A 19,460-nucleotide genomic window follows, 5' to 3' on the forward strand; every position below is an offset into this window, starting at 1 on the left:
CAGAGGCACCTGATTGGCCGTTATTGGGAAAGGGCCTTTGATCTGATTGGGCAGGGGTCTTCTGGTGTTATGTTTACAAGGGGCATAAACAATACCCAGTGTTTGTGAGAAAGGATATGGCCCAAGATACACTGGCTAAAAATTACCTGCAAATGAACAGGGCAAAATTATATATAGCACACTCTCTCTGTATTCATCCTGACTAATAAGTTCTGAAGGCTCTGTCTTTGCCTGCACAACTTTATTTTATTTATACCCTGCGTTTCTCCCTGAAGCAGCCGAGGGCAGCAAACAACCCATTTTAACTCAAGGAACCATCCTACTTTGCAAGCCCCTAAGCTTTAATCCCAAACGCCAGGGCTGGTTTTATAAGAATATTCATGACGATTCAACAAGTGGAAAGCCAGCTCATCTAGCCAGATGGGTGTTACCTGCTCTTGCTGAACAGCATAGGAATCCTGGGAGGAGTGGTTATAAGTAGCCGTACCACACCAACAAAAGACTATGGATCACTGCATCATCTTGCATTTGAAGACTTGCCACATCAACAAATGCTTCCTATCAAGCCTCTCCCACTTGCAAGATGGTTTTCAGTGGCGAGCAGGCTGGCCTTTGTAGAAAGACAGTGATGGCATTCTCAGAAGGAACGGCAGAGAAGGGTTTAAACCATGGAGAGTCTTGCCAAAACAGAGCAGATGAAAGGAATGTACCAGGAAGAGCTCTAGGTTTATTCAAGGATACATAGCTGGGTTGCTTAAAGGGAGTAAAGTGTGGCGGCACCTACCCTGTGGAACTCCCTACCCTTAAATATTAGACAGATGCCATCTCTGTGATCGTTTCAGTGCCCCCGGAAGACCTTCCTCTTTCAACAAGCCTTTTAAGTTGAGACCTTATCCCAGTCTGCTTCTGTGTTGGAATTGCTTTTTAATATGCTTTTAAACTTTTTTTTTAAACAATATGCTTTTAAATCTTTTTTTTTAAAGTCTTGAAAGCTTTTTTAAAAAAAGTTTTTAAAGTTGTTTTGTTTTAATGTATTTTAATGTCTGTTTTTATGATGTTTTAAAGTGTTTTTAGTGCTTTTGTTTGCCGCCCTGGGCTCCTGCTAGGAGGAAGGGCGGGATATAAATCAAATACTAAATAAATAAATGGGCATAAGGAAAAAAAGACAAATGGCATGATAAGCAACTTTTTCTGTGCTCCGAGTTTAAAGCCACATATCCCACCCATCTGTCCCCTGCCGCTGAGGTAGCAAACACACTTCAAGCAGAATACACAATCACTGATGCAGTGTTCTTTTGTTGTGTGAACCATGAAAGGTGCAGCCATGCAGTACACCGGTGCCTCTTGTAACACACATGCGGCAGCAATTTGTACAGCGAGCTCACTTTCAAACCCTAGTCAAGATATCCATCCACAGGTGCTACTGGACTCTCGGAGAGGAAACTGATTCAAGTCCCCACCTCACCAAATCCTGAAAGAGGGTTTAAAATTTCTGAAACTCCACAGGTTGGCCAGGAGGATGATTAACAGATTTCCTTCTGGCCTCCACTGAATCTGCTCCCAGAGGCAGGAATGCAGGGAACCTTATTCTAACCAATGCAGAAAAATAAGATGTAAGGTGGCAGAAATAGGACTTTCTTCCATTGGCCTGTCTGGGAGGTTAAAGCCCTTCAGATCAAGCTTTAAAATGGCACTGCAATGAAGACAGACATTTGAAGAAGCTTGAAAAGGTTCTTTGCTTGTTCTTCCCCAACAACAGGAACACAAGAGCAACAGCAAGGACTTCTTGTACTGGTAAACCCTCCAAGAGATCAGTTTGCTTCTAAAGGGAACAAGGGCTCTGGTGCTACTCACCCCCTCCATCCAAACCAGCACAAAGGGCAATGTAGCCACCCATTCCACCTCCGTTTCCTGGGCTTACAACTCATTTCTAAAGGATGGGGCAGATGGAAAAAAATAGGAAGTGGGTCAGCAAGTGCTCCCATGCAAAACCCTAAACTTTATTCGCTTTTATTTATATAGTTACCAATTCTAAATTATTTATGTCTTGCTTTGACAAAGCAAAAAATATATAAAGGAGTAACTTCGCTCCTGTTTAGGAGAGAAGAGGGTTTTTTAACACACACACACACGTTACATATAAAGAAAGAAGAGTAATAAAAAGTGCTCCATTGATCAAAAAGACGAAGAGTTGCAAGCGTTTATTCACACTGTACATCACAGACCCCCCCAAACCCGTATCAGAACCTCTTGGCACCTGTCGTTATGAACTGCAGAATATTAGACCTTGGTTGTCAACCCTCTACTTGTACCATAAAAACCACAGCGCTGCAGTGTGTCACAATACCATTTCCCTTCAAAAACATGTCTCTTCTACTCACCCATTTTAATGGCAAAGTACCGATGAGCTCTTGGTGGCCCCTCCTTTGACTGTTCCAACTTTCTCCTCTAAACTTTGAACTGTTCTACGCACCTTTGCTGCATATTCCCAGAACATTCCATTTTATATAAAAAAGCCAAACTGGAATTAAGACTTTGCAGTACGTCTTCTCCCAGTTGGAAGAAACAAGGAGTGCTGAGAAGGTATGTCCCCAGTTAGCCTTCCTATGCTTCCTGGAAACTCAATTTTCATTCTCAAGTGCTGTGTTGTAAGCAACACATGCACCTTTTCACAAAGAACAAGGAAACATAATAAATATGCTGACAGGTCTTTCCTCTATCAGGTATTCCAAGACACTCTACACTTCGCTTTAGAAAGCGCCGTCTTTATATTCCCTCTCTTGGCAATGAATTAATTGTAACTTTGCATCTTTTTTTTTTTAGTCGACACAGTTGCTGCTTGAAACGACCTGTGTGGAATCTCTTCTTCTCCAAGTTGCTCCTTTGAACACACATTTCCACCTTCTGGTTTTGACACACTGCGGAGAGATTTCATGACAGCGCCACACATTCCAGTCAGTTGCCGGCTCCAGTGTGGAAGCTGCGCACACAATGTGTAAGAACCATACGGAGGCCAGTGCTGCACATGAACTGGTGGCATGGAGAAGACATTAAGCAGAGGCAGTTTCAAGTGGCAGCTGTGTGATAAAGGCCCAAATTCTCCAGCTCCGGGCAGAGGAAAATAGAAGCACATCACTACTTGATGGTATAATTAAGGTAGAAGCTGCTTCAGCTTAGCCTAGGCGGTAAGTTGTGGAAAATAGGTATTCTCTCCCCCCCACCCCCAAAACTATAAACAGAGGGATTTTTTGGGGGGTGGGGATATATATATAAAAAAATGAGGACTCAATCAAATCTTTGTAGACCAACAGTAGAAAAGTGATGTTAATGTAAAGGGCACATAAGTTTGTTTTGGTTGAGTTGTGTCTTCTGTATTAAAAGGTTAAAAATGCCCTAGTTTTGGGGCAGCAGCAAAGCAGTCTTCACTGACCAACTGGCTCCCCTTCTATAAATCAAAGCCATCCCTACTTGCTTTGGGGGTCTCCTGAGGGGGGGGAGCCTGCCCGACAGCGTCGTCTGACTTTGCAACGCAGCCTGCCCAGTGCAGTGACGCAGCTCTGCCTTCCGTGTAAACTATTTTTTAAAAATGGGGCAAGGGTAGATATTTTAACAGCTACTAACAAGCCCAAATCCCAATTCTTTTATAATGAATTGCACATGCCAAGAGTCTTACGCATTGAGGTGCCAGTTTCAAAATACAACCCTGAACAAGATTGGCCTCTCCGACCCCCCTTCCCCTCTCGCTTCCCTCAGACAAGCATACACTTTCTTCAGCCACAGTGGTCCAGTTGATTCCCACCCATTTCAAGCCACAAGTCGGCCAAAAACAGGAAGTGCCCAATGTAGAGATCTGCAACCAATTCCCCCCGCCTGTCCACCCCCATTTGTGCAGCAAGGTTAACTAAGCCCACTCTAAGAACAGAGAGGGAGAGAGTTTTTTGTTTTTGTTGTTTGAGAAGGCAGCTCCCATTTCTTCTAGCAGCAACAACTTTTCCCAAACAGCAGTCAGCTGTTGGGAAGGAACAGGAGTGACTGAAAAGCACTAGCACTGACACTACAGGTATTCACAAAGTCTCTGGACTGATTACCCCTCCTCTCTCCTCTCAGCACGGTAGAATCATAGGTCTGCAGCACAGTTTGACAGCAGGGCAGTGAAAACATCTGTGCGGGGGGGAGGGGGGACAGATTCCAGCCCAGCCCCTCTTCTCATGGTCTTCCAGCAAAAATCCACACAAAATTTACATGAGGAGGATGAAAATGAAACTGGGAATTAACTGCTGGAAAGGAGGGATTTCCACTCCACCAACACCCCCCCGACATCCCATCCTTCTGAGCAAGTCCTCCGTCCTCCCAACTCCAGAGTGCAAGGCTTCCTCCAGTCCTACCACCTTCAGTCCGCTGAGAAATGTGCGTGATCTGCTGAGCTGGGAGAGGCAGTGCAGTCTCTTCCCAGCTTTCCTTCCAGGCTGGAGCCTCAGTTTGAAGTGGCAGCAATGGGTTTGTCCAGTTCAAGGTCAAGGCTGGAGCTACCGGGATGCAAGCTGGTGTAGCAGGATTTGCAGACCCGGCTGGGTTCGAAGAGCTGCTGGCTGGGGACTGGCACCTTCTGGTTACAGCAGCTGGAGCAAAAGACATTCCCACAATTCCTTCAGTCAGGAACAGGAAGAGAAGAAATGCAAGTAAATTTGCAACTCGGGAATGCAGTTTCCACAACAGTACAGGACTTAACTTAGTGCTTGCAGAAAAAGGTAAAAAACAACACACACCCTTTGGGCTAGTTGCCAAAAAACCAGGCATGGGTAATGGAGGACTAAGTTCCCTCCTCCTGCAACTTGCACTGGGTCAGAGTGCCATGGGATGGTCATGGTGCCATGGGATGGTCATGGTGCCATGGGATGGTCATGGTGCCATGGGATGGTCATGGTGCCATGGGATGGTCATGGTGCCATGGGATGGTCATGGTGCCATGGGATGGTCATGGTGCCATGATGTCAGCCCAGCCCAGAAATGGTGACCTGGAGGGGTGAAAAGGGACTCTGAGCCACAGATGTCTTTTGCGCCTATTATCAGTGGAACGGAGCACTTCAGCTATGCTTTCATCTGCTCCTGGCTACTGCTTCCCAAAGAGAAGTAAAGTAAAAACGGGCTCTGAAGACTGACAAGCCAGTCAACTCCTTAAAAAAAAAAAAAAAGCCTACGGAAGCCAGAGTGAGCCAGCTGCAACTCAAAGGAGCTACAATAGCACCATCTTTCAGCACAGACAAAGTGCGAGTCTACAGGGACCATGCAAAGCCACGCAAGTGAGCAGCCACAGAAGATGCAGCCCACATGCCACGAGTGAGCGATGCAACAGCTGACACATTTGTCAGGTGTCAGTCAGCAGGGCTGTAATAGCACATGCACCTTGGGCAGGAATGGTGTGTGTGAGAGCATGTGTGTGGGCCATTAGAAACCACAATCCCACCCTTTTGCTCTCATACCTTTGCTTTTCCCAAACTGAATCCTGAACAGCGTAAACTGACAAAGTCCCTGGTTCATAATCCCCGACCTCCAAATCTAGGCAACCATTAAGTAAGAACTTTTCCCCCACCTCACTTCAGATGATCTGTGCTTTGCCAAGTGTTTTATACAGCAGTTTGTTACATCTGCGTCTCTCTAGCACACCTTAATGGAGGGAGATGAGAGGCAACTGGCGGGAGAGAAAGACCTCGTGGAATATCTCAAAGGCTTGATTTAAAGAGTAGATTATGTTAATTGCCAATGTAGTGCGAAGCAAAAGGAAACCCTCTTTTTCATCTCACAAGCTTCTAGCTTGGCAAAGCAGCCTCCAGAGATCAAGCTCTAATCTTCACACTAGGGAAACTCACTCACACTACAACTTGGGCTGCTAATTTGGAAGCCTTCTTATGGACTCCATCAGACACTGCTATTAGGAAAAAGCAGCAAGACAGAAAACTTTCAACACCATCGAAGACCACTCTATGGAAAAACCATTCAAATGCCCTCATGGCAAAGGCTTTGGAAGGATGACCGTTCCCAACAGGACCCTTGCTGCCAACAGAAGACTAATCTTTCCTTCTGAGAGGAGCGCCTGGAGATTTAGAGAAAGAGAGGCTATTTATGGCAATTTTTTTCCTGCCGGGTATATCTGTTCGGATCTTTTGCAAACGGGAACACTTTGTCCCCAAACAGGCTCCCATATCCATCTCAGGGTTTGGGTTTTTTTTGCCAGACTCCTGGAGCTCATTGTCAGTGTCATGTTCCACCTGGCTAGCAGAGGAGACCCTAACACTCCTCCCTAGCCAACTGCTATTTACTGCCCATTAGCCCTTCATGAAAGCTTGCTTCAGCCTTTTCCTCCTTCCTAGGAAACTGCTCAGGTTCTCTTACCGCATTGCTCGAGAAATCCCCAACAACCACCAGGTCGCCATAATACCAAATTAAACAGAAAAAAGGCCAAAATAATTTGTTCATGACAAAGTGCCAGTTAACGGCAGGAGGGGTGGAGCTCCTTCCTGACACCTGCTTTCCTAGCACTGCGGCTTACCATGGCAGCGCTGTGCAGACACACTGGCCCTGCTGCCATCCTAGCAGGGAAGCTGCTGTGACCTTGGTGTTGGGAAGGCAGCTCCGCCCCACCATACTGGCTGCTACTGCTAAATGCAAAGAAACTGCCTGCTATTATAAGTGAAACACTTCTCAGGTAAAAACTGCCTGCTATTATAAGTGAAACACTTCTGAGGTAAGCCACTTGTGTGCTAGCCACAGCTGCAGTAGAGAGTATGAAACACACAAACAAGAAAGGCTGGATTCTTAATTTAGTGTGAAAAAGAGGGGCCCACAGACCTCAGGGTCCAACAGGGCTGTTGTCATTCACCTTGGGTGTAAAAAGTTATGGGTAAGAGGAGTGCAGGGGAGGGGGAGGGTTCAAAGGTTAGTTTGGAGGTGTTATCAGTGAAAAGCAGGAAGACAACAGAGGCTGTTGCAAATGCTCACCAAGTCTGATCAACACGTTCAGGGTCCCTGCAAGGATCGGAGAAAAAGCTCAGAGGAGAGACTAAATCAGCGGGGAGACTAAACCAGAGAAGTCTTTTCTAAAAAAAAACAATAATGGCAAGGCGAGACCACTAGCTTTTCCTTCTAGCCTGAAAGAGGGTAATGCAGAACTACTTTTTAAACAAAAAAATGGCTAGTGTGCTGTGAGAAATGAACTTAAAGGGCTCCTATGCCCAACAACTACCTATCTGCAGAAGAGGCTGCCTACTGTACCTCTGCATAATTTATTTCTTTGGGCCCACCTTCTTCCATTCAGGAGGCATGCCAAGGGCAATGACTCCTGCAGAAACACAGTGAGTGGCCATCACTGAGAACAGTTCATTCTTATTCTAGGAAGTAAGTTTTTTTGGGGTGGGGTAATATGTGAGATATATGCCTCCAATGTTAATATAAAGCAAGCGTGCCTCAGAAATCAAAGATTGGCAAACACTATTTAAATAGTGGATAGGGAGTGGATATGACACCCACTGATGCAAGATGAATCAGACCTCAAAGTCAGCTCCTACTTGTTCTGTTTAAGCCTTCTCAGCTAAGAAGAACAGCATGGTGCAGTCTTAAGACGTTTAGAAGATGAAATGATAATATGGAACATTTCCAATGCTCTCCAAAGCTCTGCTAAAAGATTTTAACACAAGGTAAAAGAACACTATCTGTGAGGTGATTTACCTTGAGTTCACAGCAGAGGATACAGAATATAAGGCAGAGCATAGACAATGCTGCTAGCTTGGAAACAAGACAGCATGAGACAATGAGACAAGCAAGCCCACTATGAAGACTGGGATGCCAACCTCCTCAGCTTCATTGGCAGGTGAGGCCCTGCTGGTGGTGCTGCCTCTAGCTGCTGCCTAATTAGCACTGACCTGTGACATGGCTTTCTCAGTGGTGGCTCTCTAGTTGTGGAATTTCCTCCCTGGTGAGGTGCATCTGTCTCCCTCATTAGTGATTTTCAAGAGAAATTTAAAAGACATTCCTGTTTACCTAGGCATTTGATGGCTAATAGATATCGGGCATGCCAGTGTGGAAATTAGTAGTGGTGAGGGTAAGCAATTGCTTTTAAATGTTTTCAGATGATTGTTTCTAAATGTTTTAAATATCTTTTTTTTATTTTAAATTGTGTTTAAACATTTTGATGTTTTCCACCCTGGGCTCTTTGGGAGGAAGGGCGGGATGCAAATTATAATATAATACCACTAATAATAATCTGGTGCATACAAGCTTGACGTGCTCTTCTAGTACTTTAGATCGGAAGCAACAAGACCTGTGTCCTCCAAAGGGAGACCTTTGGGAAAGTACAACAAATGTTCATTTATCGATTGGATCAGCTCAGCTCTTCCATTAGGCAAGAGAGTACAAATGAAGCAGCTCCCACAGGAAGTTGTGTGTTAATGCCATCAAGGACAACTCTAAAATTGTTTGAAGCTAAGTGAGATGCAGAGCGTTGCAACCTCAGAATGTGAGCCAGGTAGTTTCTGGTTCAAACTGCACTCAGGTCCACCTTGAGGGCTTCCTATTGGGGCATCTGGTTGGCCACTGAGAGAACAGGAAGCTGGACTAGATGGCCCCCCTTTGGCCTGATCCAGCAGCCGGCTCTTCTTATGCTCTGATATGTCACCATTGGCATGAACTCAGTGGGTGGCCACAGTCAAGTCTCTCTCAGCCTCAGCTCCACATCTGAAATATGGGGATAGCAATCCTGACACATACTGCAAGACTGTTGTAAAGGTTCCTTGAAATAATCTATATGATGCATTTTGAAATGTGCTACATAAACTCAAAGGCGGAGGCTGCGTACACATCACACATTTAAAGCACATTCCCCAACCCTCAAGACATCCTTGAGTTTGTTAAGGGTGTTGGGAATTAGAGCTATGTGAGAGGAAAACTACAGTTCTCAGGAGTCTTTGGGAAGGGGGAAATGTGCTTTAAACGTGTGGAATGTATGCAGCCTAAGAATGTGGTATTTATTATTATTATTTTTCATGGGTTGGAAGCACTGAAAAAGGAATTGAGTTTAGACAGTGTGGCAACATTTTATAACATAGCTTGTTGAAAGTCAAGCCCCTCTGTCATCAACCAGAGAGAGAATATGGCTGATTTTGCATGGAGAGAGATATGGAGCAGAAGCTCACACCTGGTGCAGCACCAGAGTGTATGGTTGGTATGTTCTGATGGACAGCGGCTCTGCTAAGGAAAAATACAAGCCAGAGGCTGACGGGCGCAGGAGCCGCTCCAGGACATGGCATGAAATTAGGGCCTCTGCATCCTCCACCATTCCGCTCAGCCCAAATTACCTGCAATGGTGCTTCCTGCTGACGAGCCAGAATGCACTGTCGCAGCCATAACAGTGTGCAGCCAAGTGATCAGGCAGCCATCGTGTCACCTGAGAACAGAGACAGAGCTTTAAATACACCAACGCTCCACAGGTTGAAAAGCTTGTTGAAGAAAGTAGAGGTGAAGGAAGGAAAGAATTGCTTTTCCCCCCTCTTTTTTTTCAGCCAAAGAATGAGAAGAATCTTCTCGTCGAGCAACCCAAACACCAAATTTTCACAATGTCAGAGAAAACCAGAGCAAAGTTCCTCGACTTCCTTGTGTACTTACATAGCTGCATAAGCCAAGCACATTGACATTGCGTGTGTTAGTCTAGGAAATGCTTTCATCATTTCCCAGTGCGAGTCCGGAAACAGACAACTGACAGCCAAGGGCCTTTTTGGCACAGGTACAGATATTTTAAAAGTATCAGAGACAACAGGGACAAGAGGGAAGATTTGAAGAGACCAGTGTCAGGACCAAAGGGATACAGAGGAGAGCCAGGTGGTTAGTAGCAGGTGCTGATGCAAGGAAAGGGAGAGGGAGGCCACGGAGCTGGACTTTGCCTGTACCTCTGTGTCCTGCTTATCCACCTGCTCCCAGCTGGCTTCAGAGAAAATCTCTGTACTGCAGCGAGACAAACAGTTCTGATCCAGATTGCTTTCCGAGTCAGGTATTGAAGTCTGTTGGCAAACAAACACAACTGAACAGGACCTACTCCCAACCTATTCAGAACACGGATTAGACAGTTGAGAACAGGGAATTCTTGTGTTTCTCTTGCTCAGAGATGGGATGATAAGATTAGGGTGGGGTGGCGATGCTGCTTCTACAATTTCCTTATAAATTCTGCAAAGCAGAAATCCCAAACTCACTGCTAAAATTAAAAGTTGCAAATCAAGCATGGGCAAGTGTTTTTGATGGCAACACTTTCAAGGCTTGTATATTTTGGCAATGACTGAGGTGCTGAAATAACCTTTACGGAGTATTACATAAGGGGTATGTAATGTAGAGCAAGAAGACGCAGTTATGCAGGGTAAATAAGACCCTGCAAAAGTTCCAGTACTTTGGTTTCCAGCTAGCTTGACAAATTGTGCATCCTAGACAGCACCCGAGTGTCCCACCACGAAGGAAGACTGGTTGTTTTTTAAGCCACATAGCAGTAGTTATGGGGCACAGGGAAGGCAGTGGGGTTGAATTAGAGCAGGAGTGGGGAACCTTTGACTCTTCTCCAGATGTTGCTGAACGACAACTGCTATCATAATCTCTGGCCATTGGCCATACTTGCTGGGGCTGATGGGAGTTTTAATTTGGCAGCATCTGGAAGGCCAAAGGGTTCCCACTCCTGAACTAGAGTAACAGCGGTGTATAAACTTCCCTCCAGATGCAGAATTTAGAAGCGGTTATCAGGCAATTTGGGGGAGGCAACAGAGGAGAAAGGATGTGGCAGCAGTGGCCATCAGGCATCCCTCTTTGGGGTGAGAATGTGAAGACTTTTAACAAGACGACGGCTGGTGCACCTCGTTCATCTTGCAGGCTCTGTGAGTTGGGTAAAGGAGCTGGCATTGACACCCCACATACCCCAGCAATTCTCAGTCTGGAGAAGGGGTGGAGAACTTCTTCAGCCTGAGGTCCACATTCTCTCATGGGCAACTTTCTGGGAGGCCGCATGCCAGTGGCAGACACAGCCAGAGGCAAAAGTGGGTAGAGCAAGGGTTGTGACCCTTCACTTTCTACATTCCAGTCACGCAAAAGCTGGTTTCTACGCATACACACTCACTCGCTCTCCAGCCTCCCTCAGGCAAGCAAGAGGCATTTTATCACAGTTCAAGGATACATTCAAGCCAGTCAAGAGCACCTGAGGAAAGTGCAGAGCAGGGCCAGTGAGGGGTGTGGTCTGGGGAACTGGCATGGCCCGGGAATAGTTCTGAGGGCCAGACAGCATCCTGGAGGGCCACACTGGGCCTAAATTTCCCTACGCCTGAGCTAGAGACAGCTTCAATCTGCAGCAAACTGTCCTCTGTGAGAACTGCTCTACTGGAGACATGCAAGGATAAAATGTCTTGGATATCCTCAATGCCTCCTGTAGATTAAAATCCTCCTCTACCAAACAGAGCAATCGTGGGTTTCTAGGTGCAAGGAGGGAGGATGGTATTCCCCTCCTCTTTTAAGTTGCTGGTGTCTGTACAGGGCATTGTCTTGAAAGCAACCCAGACTCCTTTGGGAATTCAACTATCCTCATGCCCATCAAGCTGGTTTCTAGGACCTTGTTTGAAGTCTTTTAAGTTTTTTAAAAACGAACTCTCTAAGCATAACCTGCAATTCCTTTATGCCAATATATCTATCCAAAAATTAATGCACAAATTGAAAAAACCCGGAGATCACTTGCAGTCCTTGGATTGAGAACTGATTAAAATAAAAACTCCACTGGTACAAACTTGTTTAAACTGATGTTTGTCCAGAAGACCGTAATAAATGCCAGTTCTCAACCATGACCAAATCTGAGATTACTGTGGCCTCAGAGAGAAATAAATAGCAAATCCTTTCAATGGAACACAAACGGACACCATTTCTGCATGAAACCCAAACACATTTTGGTCGTAGATGTAACCCTGGTCAGTGACTACTTTTACAGGGACTCTACTCAGGTGGGCCAACAGCCCCCCCGCGCTGCCTCAAACTGGCCTGCTGACTGGTCTAAGTTCTACATCCCACCTCTATGGAGGAACTTGTGAGCAAAACGATGAAACATTTCATTGTTGCTTGAACCCTCCTCCTCTGGCACACTTCCCAAGCCATTTCCTGGCATGATGGAACCAATTCAGAGAGAAAAGGCATGCAATAAAGCAAAGTTTCCCTTTCCAAGTGGTTTTCCTGCTGAGAATGGACTGAAGCTATTTAGGATAAAATTTTCTCACTTGCACCCTCTTCTGTTCATCTTTCTGAATAATTCCAAGAAGCACAAAGGGGAGTGAGAACGCACGGGGATGGCAACAGTCTAGGCTGTAAGGTGTGCTCGGGATGCCCTCAAAAACCTCACCCCTTCCCTTCAAATAAAGTACATGGCAGTGCCCTACTGTCCGCCAAATCTCTCAGGTTCAGACAGTTCAAGGCCATGCAAGGAAAATGCTCGCCAGCTGATGAGCAGTACAAGCCTAAGTGACAAGAGCTTTCCCTTAGGCCAGGGACGGGGAACCTTTTTCAGCCCTAAGGCTGCATTCCTTTTCCAGCAACCTTCCAGGGATCACGTGCCAGAGACAAAAGTGGGCACAGCAACATAATGTTTAATTTTTCTTTTGTACAGTAGGCTGGTTTCAACACACACCTCTCTATCCTCCATCCAGGCGAGCAAGAAACATTATCAGAGTTCAAGGATGCATTCCGGTTAGGCAAAAACACGCAACTCAGGGCTGGTGTGGCCTGGGGAGAGCCCAGAAGGCCAGAGGTGCCTGGAGGACCACATCTGGCCCACAGGCCTGAGGTTCCCCACCCCTGAGTTAGGGCTATTCTGTATACTGGGCAGCAATTAAGTCTCAATGTCATTTTGCACCCTGTCCAAAAGTCTTTAAAAAGACAACAGCATTGGCTGGAGGGCCGATCCAGAGCCAGCCACAAGCCCAATAGCCTACCTGCCAAACACCCATGAACATCACTCACACACACCCTTCAATGACTCATTTAGTTGCTCCCTGGCAATCAGCCACCAGGATGCGCTCTCACCCGGCATGCACTGGAAAGAATACAGGACATATGGCTAGCTAGCTAGCTGGCTATTCACCTCCTTCAATAGCCCACTCCTTTTTGAACAGGCCTCACACCGACATGGAGCTGGCTTTGAGACTTTTAATAGTCTTGGTAAGCAGAACAGAGCAGGGATTTGGCCCAAGAACTGCCAGTAGCTGATCATACAGACATCTACTCCATTGCATGTCATGTGAGGATTTACCCTGTTTTCACGCTTCATCTTGCACATGCATTTTCTAAACCAGGGGTGAAGAACCTGTGGGCCCTCTGGATGTTGCTGAACTACACATACCATCATTCCTGGCCACTGACCAGGCAGGCTGGAGCTGATGGGAGTTGGAGTCCAATAACACGTGGAGGACCCACAGGTTCCCCATGCATTCTAAACTCTGAAGCAGCCTCAAGCATCCATGAACACCTGCCCTCATTCACACACAGAGCCACTGACTGCCCCTGAAAACCACCGACAGGTTACAAATGACGCAACAGAGACGGCTCTTTTGAAAGAGGCCTTATGGTCACTTAAAAGAAAATGCAGAAACCGGCATAGAGTGGACTGCGGCAGCCCTCTACAGGGCCAAATTGGGCATAGGCATTTCAATGGGTTTGGACAGGGGATGGAACACATGAAGGCTCTGCTGTGGCAATGCTTTTGGTACCTTCTGCTAACAAATGTAAAGACGTCCTTATGCAGTGTAAAGATAAAGAAATCCTTATACAATGGTTTGAACAAGACAGCTGACCTTCCCAACCAAATAAAGCATGGATAGCTTTGCAATTTTTGCTGATTAGTCACCTGTAATATAAAACACACATACAAAGCAGGAGTAGGCTTGTAAATTAGCCACTCATTTATTATGTATTTATTTCATTTCTGAATCGCTTCCCACAAGGCCATCTAGTTGCCTGCAATGAATAGGAATCACCTCCAGGAGACCAAGCAAAAAAGCATTTCTGAATTGGGAAAAGACTGTTTCTTTTTGCCCCCCCCCCCCCAGGCCAGGTTATCGATAGGTATCACAGCCATTTATGACACATCTGTGGGCAAGTGGGATATAAAAACAGGCCAGACATTTTTGTGGACTTATCTGCAAGGTCGGGAGAGAGCATCCATGTTCCTTGCGCAGAGGAACACGCATTCGCGGCACAGAAGGTTGCTTTACTTACCACTTCATCCCCGTAATCACCATTGAAGCGGAGCGAACTGTTCAGGTACTGGCTCTCCAGTCGGCTCCTCAGCTCCTGCACCTGCTTCTTTAAGGTCTCCACCTCCTGCTGGTGCCCGCTTTCAATCTGACGGAGGCGCTGCTGAATGACATCAGCATAGACTGGCATCCCGTCATCATCCAGATGACTCCGGGCAGGCTGGTCTGGGCTGTTTGCTGTCTGCTGCCGGCCTGGGATAGCATGAACCCACTTGTGGTGCAGATTCCTCAGGTGCAGTGGGCCAGAGCTACAGCTAGCAGCAGAGACCTGTCGGCTCAAGGAAGCCTTTACCCTGCTACCTTCCTCTCCGTTCACACAGTGTCCGTTTGGTGCAGGGGATTTCTGGGTAACACTGAACCCTTCAGGATTCTCCGTCACCTTGTTCTCAGGCTCCAGCTCTCCATTACACACGATCTCTTTATAGCCAGCTAAAGGCAAGGCACAAGGTGAAGGTATTGGGTCATGTAACTTGCTGCTCGTAGGAGTCCTGTTTAGGTTCACTGCCAATTTGTGCAGCTCTAGCGAGTCCTCTCTCTCAGGCCTACTTTCGACAGCTTGGGAAAGCTCATCAGCACTGTTGTCCATGGGATGGAGCCAATGGCAAGACACTTTCTGGATCAGCTCTGTCTTTACTCCATTCTCCGTTAAGGTGTCTGTAGAGCTCTCCATGTTTGATGTTCCTGCCTCATACAGGGCAGGAAACTGGAGGCCAGGCTGGAGGGTACCATTGGGGCTTTTGACCTCTACAGAAAGCCTGCTAACACTGTCCTCCTCTGCTCTTTGAATGTTACTATTTACAGTATTGTCCAAAAATCCAGGCTGCAGTTCCCTCACCTGAGACGGCTTCTGGACAGCATTATGGAGAACTAAATGTTCATCCTGTTGTCCTTGAAGCTCAGAAGCACCCTGTAAATCCTCCTGTGGGCTGGAAACCGGATTGTCTAATAAAGTTACTGTATCCAGCTCAGCTTTTGCGTACAATTTATCAGCAGTAGTGTCCAGGTTTTCAGCCCTGCTTTCCTTATCCACGACAACATCCTCTTCCCCTTCTTTACCTGCGGTTTCCAAAATGCCCCTCGCACATTCTTCCAAGCCGCCTTCTTCCTTGGTAGCCTCTTGCAAAATGTTCTCCATCTGTCCCTCTGCTACAGCGACCGAAAGCTCAGCTCCAACCAGAATCCTGCCTTGTCTGCCCAGGCATTCTCCGTCGAAGGGGTCGTCTCCTGGGTTCCCAAGGCTGCTTAGCTCCAGGGACCGGCGGTGCTCCTGCCATTTCTCATTGAGGCTGGGATCGCTACTGCGCCGGTTGGTTGTCGGCATGCTGCTGTCACCAGCCGTTGTCAGATTGTCAAATGACCTCGTCTTTGGCAGCCTTGGGAGGAAAGAAAGAAAAAATCCACTAAGAATAATTTTAATTATGTTGCGTTCTTCCTGTCGTAACAACCGATCACGACTGCACACGATCACCTTTTACAGGCTGCTACGCTTTCCCAGCAACTCATGAAAATTGCCATTTGTTAAATCACGTGGACAGTGAGAGAGGCACCTCCCTCACATGCCAAAAATCTACTTACATTAAACTTTCTGAACTCTTGAGCTCACCTGCCCAGAGGCTGATCTTCAGGGCTGGAACCTGGGACTGGGTAAGGGGCACAGGTATCATCTGCAGGCGTAGAAGGGGAAGAACATGGCAAGTAAACTGCACTCCAGAGCATGAGGTTTCGCACGTGGCACACAGGATACAGCACCTGAGAGAGAGAAACAACAGACTACTGAGAATGCCGTGAGCCCTTTGGTGCCACCTACACTATACATTTAAAGCACCATCATACCACTTTAAACAGTCCCGGCTTTCCCCAAAGAATCCTGGGGGGAACTGTAGTTTCTTAGGGGTGCTGAAACTTGTTAGGAGACCCCTGTTCCCCTCACAGAACTCTGAGAATTGTGAGTGGAATAGGGGGCCTTCTCACAACTCTCAGCACCCTTAACAAATGAGAGTTCCCAGGATTTTTGGGGGGATGGAGGAAGCCATGACTGTGTAAAGTGGTATGAGAGAGTCTAAAATGTATTTAGTAATTGAGATGACCTGCACCTCATCTTAATTTGCAGTTTCAAGTTAACCTTGAACATATTCAATAGCAAGCCTCTGAATCTTGCCCTCTCCAACTCTCACTGAAATGACCTTTGCTTGCCCACCCCAAGTCAATCGATACAGCCCTCCTGCCAATTCACTGCTCATGCTCTCAACCACCAAGTTGTCGTTAATTTAGAAAGTAGACAAACCATTTCATAAGAGGGTGAATAATTGGGAAGACTGGGAATTCATCCAAACACGCAATACCATGCAAGTTATCTTAACATGGCATCTGAGTTTAACACAACAAGTAGATGGACAGTGTGGTACAGCCACGAAGTTTCATTTTATGTACTGAACTTATACTGTTCTCTGCCTCAGAAGAGCTCAGAGTGATTTACATGTGGATTACCAGGTGGCTTTCCTTAGTCTAACTGTCTTACAGCTGGGCTGCTCGCCATACGTTTAAAATAAATAACGATAATAATGCATTTCAGGGCAGTTTTTCTGCCTAGCAAGGTACAACCCCCCCCCCCCCATAACACAAAACATACAGTTGGATGAGATTTCTTGGGTTTGCAAGCAACGTTAAACCAAGGATGAGTTTGCACAACTGTGTAGCCTTAGAGTTTTACTGCTTTCTGACATAACCAATTTTGCAGCTGTTAGTAAACTGAAGATCACTAGATAATGTTTATAGTCAACTGAGTGAGTTCAAGCAGCATTGCTGTGGGGTCTGTAGGAAAATTGTAGTTCATTAAATTCCCAATAGCTCTTTTGATTTGAATTGAAAATAGATTTGAATAGTAGCAGGGCATATCTACCACGTACATAGGTAACTTGCTGCTTCCCGGGTGTTTTCCACAAAGATGCCAGACAGCATCAGACAAAAAGAAGTACTTCTTTACTCAGCGCATAAACTATGGAATTTGCTCCCACAAGATGCAGTAATGGCCACCAGCTTGGATGGCTTTAAAAGAAGATTAGACAAATTCATGGAGGACAGGGCTATCAGTGGCTACTAGCCATGATGGCTGTGCTCTGCCACCCTAGTCAGAGGCAGCATGCTTCTGAAGACTAGTTGCCGGAAGCCTCAGGAGGGGAGAGTGTTCTTGCACTTGGGTCCTGCTTGCGGGCTTCCCCCAGGCACCTGGCTGGCCACTGTGAGAACAGGATGCTGGACTAGATGGGCCACTGGCCTGATCCAGCCGGCTCTTCTTACGTTCTTAGCAGAACTGCATCATGGGCCTTCAGACTATTATCTCTGGGCACCCACTCATTTCAGGGGGATTTGCACAGGAGAACATAGCTGGACCAGAGCTTGGAAAAGTTACTTTTTTGAACTACAACTCCCATCAGCCCCAGCCAGCATGGCCACTGGATTGGGCTGATGGGCGTTGTAGTTCAAAAAAGTAACTTTTCCAAGCTCTGAGCTGGACTGTGCCCTATGTCTGCGTTGGAATTGCTTCTTAATATGTTTTTAAATCTTTTTTTTAAAAAGATGTTTTTAAATCTTTTTAAAAAAATGTTTTTAAAAATGTTTTGTTTTAATATATTTTAAAGTCTGTTTTTATGATGTTATAAAGTGTTTTTAGTGCTTTTGTTTGCCCCCCCCCGGACTCTTACTGGGAGGAAGGGCGGGGTATAAATATAACAACAACAACAACGATCAGAATACATCTTTAGGCTATTGTCAGAGTGCTGTCGCACTGGAAGCTTGTTTGGCTTAAATAAAGTTGGGCTATTCAGTGCGGGAACATATTGCACCCATTGTGTCAGATCAAAGGTTTCTCCAATGCAATGTTCTATATTGTCTCAGAATACTGGCTTTTACCCTCTTCAGACCCAAACTCTTGTTTCATATAGTAGAATATGTGTTCCTCCACTGAACTGCAGCTATACATCAATCATATATTCCAGAGAACAAGAAACAATACCAGTGTCGTACAGCGTTGGAGTGTCAGACTAGAACTAAAAGATCGGAGTTCAAATCTCCACTCGGTCCAGAAACTCACACGATAACCTTGGACTAGTCACTTATCTCCCAGCCTAATCTTCCTCACAGGAGCATTGTGGGGATGGGAAAGGAAAAACAACTGTGTGCGCCATATTGAGCTCCTATAGAAATGTAAGCAAACAAACAAGTACATACAGATTCTGATTGGGAGGAGTAAAGCAGATTTTTGAAGGCTTTGTTTCCTGCTCGAAGCAGAGACCAAACTGAACAGGTCCTCTCTTGGGTGTGCTTTTCACCTCTCTCCTTCGCATTGTTGCACAGGAATGTACCAAAGAGGCAAGAGTATGTGTGCTGCACCAACTTCACCTATATAAGAATACAGCAAAATCACTGTTGGCACATAATCCTGAAAAGGAGGCGCTCTCCCCCCCCCCCAAATACTCTTGAAGAGAAAAGAACGGTGGTCTTATTGTGATAAATTTGTTTGCTAAGGTGGTAGCAGGATATCTACTGCTGAGCTGCTCCTCCCACTCGCTCCAATAGGCAGATCCTCTTGTCAGTCAGGCTTGTGTAGTCCTGTATGGGAGAAGGCAACCTCCCCTGAGCTGGACCAAGATCTTGCCAAGCTCCTGCATAAGCAACTAAACAAAACTAAACAAACCTTTATGTACACAGAACCAGAAAACGAAGACTCAGAAGGAAATCAGGGGCAAATGAGCCAGAAAAGAGACGGAAAAAGGACTACAGACGCAAAAAAGTGGGAGCTAGCCTGAGCCAGTTTATGAAGCGAAGGCAGGATATAGGCTGCCTCAAGGGAGGTTGTTCTCTCCCACACAGGACTATACAAGCTTGGCTGACAAGAGCCTCTGCCTATTGGAGTGAGTGGGAGGAGCAATCTAAGTGATCTCCTCCACCACCATAGGAAAAAAAAATATTATTCATCTAACGTTTGCTGCACTTCCATGGCTCCTTCTTCCAAAGCCTTGAGGCATATTTTCTCTTTAATTGCATTTTCCAAGAGAGGGCTAGTTTGCACAAGATGGCTGCTTGTTTTCTTCAAGCAATCCATCACATGTACAAGATTACATGGAGAAATCTTGGTATGAACCAGACTGGGCA

General features: G+C 46.1%; 1 protein-coding gene across 9 annotated transcripts in view; it reads right to left on the reverse strand.

Annotated features, from left to right (window-relative positions):
- Window positions 1–2,124: 2,124 nt before the first annotated feature.
- Window positions 2,125–19,460, reverse strand: part of MTMR3 (myotubularin related protein 3) — a 69,780-nt gene continuing 52,444 nt past the window's right edge. For 2 of the 9 annotated variants that reach the window (XM_061603433.1, XM_061603434.1), the window contains exons 16-22: window positions 18,537–18,707; window positions 15,913–16,058; window positions 14,272–15,682; window positions 9,936–10,046; window positions 9,348–9,436; window positions 6,997–7,023; window positions 2,126–4,646 (exon numbers count right to left, since the gene is read on the reverse strand). In XM_061603433.1, coding sequence (XP_061459417.1) covers window positions 4,475–4,646; window positions 6,997–7,023; window positions 9,348–9,436; window positions 9,936–10,046; window positions 14,272–15,682; window positions 15,913–16,058; window positions 18,537–18,707 — 2,127 coding nt within the window. In that variant the 3' untranslated portion in view covers window positions 2,126–4,474. The other 7 variants (XM_061603441.1, XM_061603436.1, XM_061603438.1 and 4 more) reach the window with 7 other exon arrangements.

Source organism: Rhineura floridana, chromosome 19, assembly GCF_030035675.1.
Source record: "Rhineura floridana isolate rRhiFlo1 chromosome 19, rRhiFlo1.hap2, whole genome shotgun sequence".
Lineage (NCBI taxonomy): Eukaryota > Metazoa > Chordata > Lepidosauria > Squamata > Rhineuridae > Rhineura > Rhineura floridana.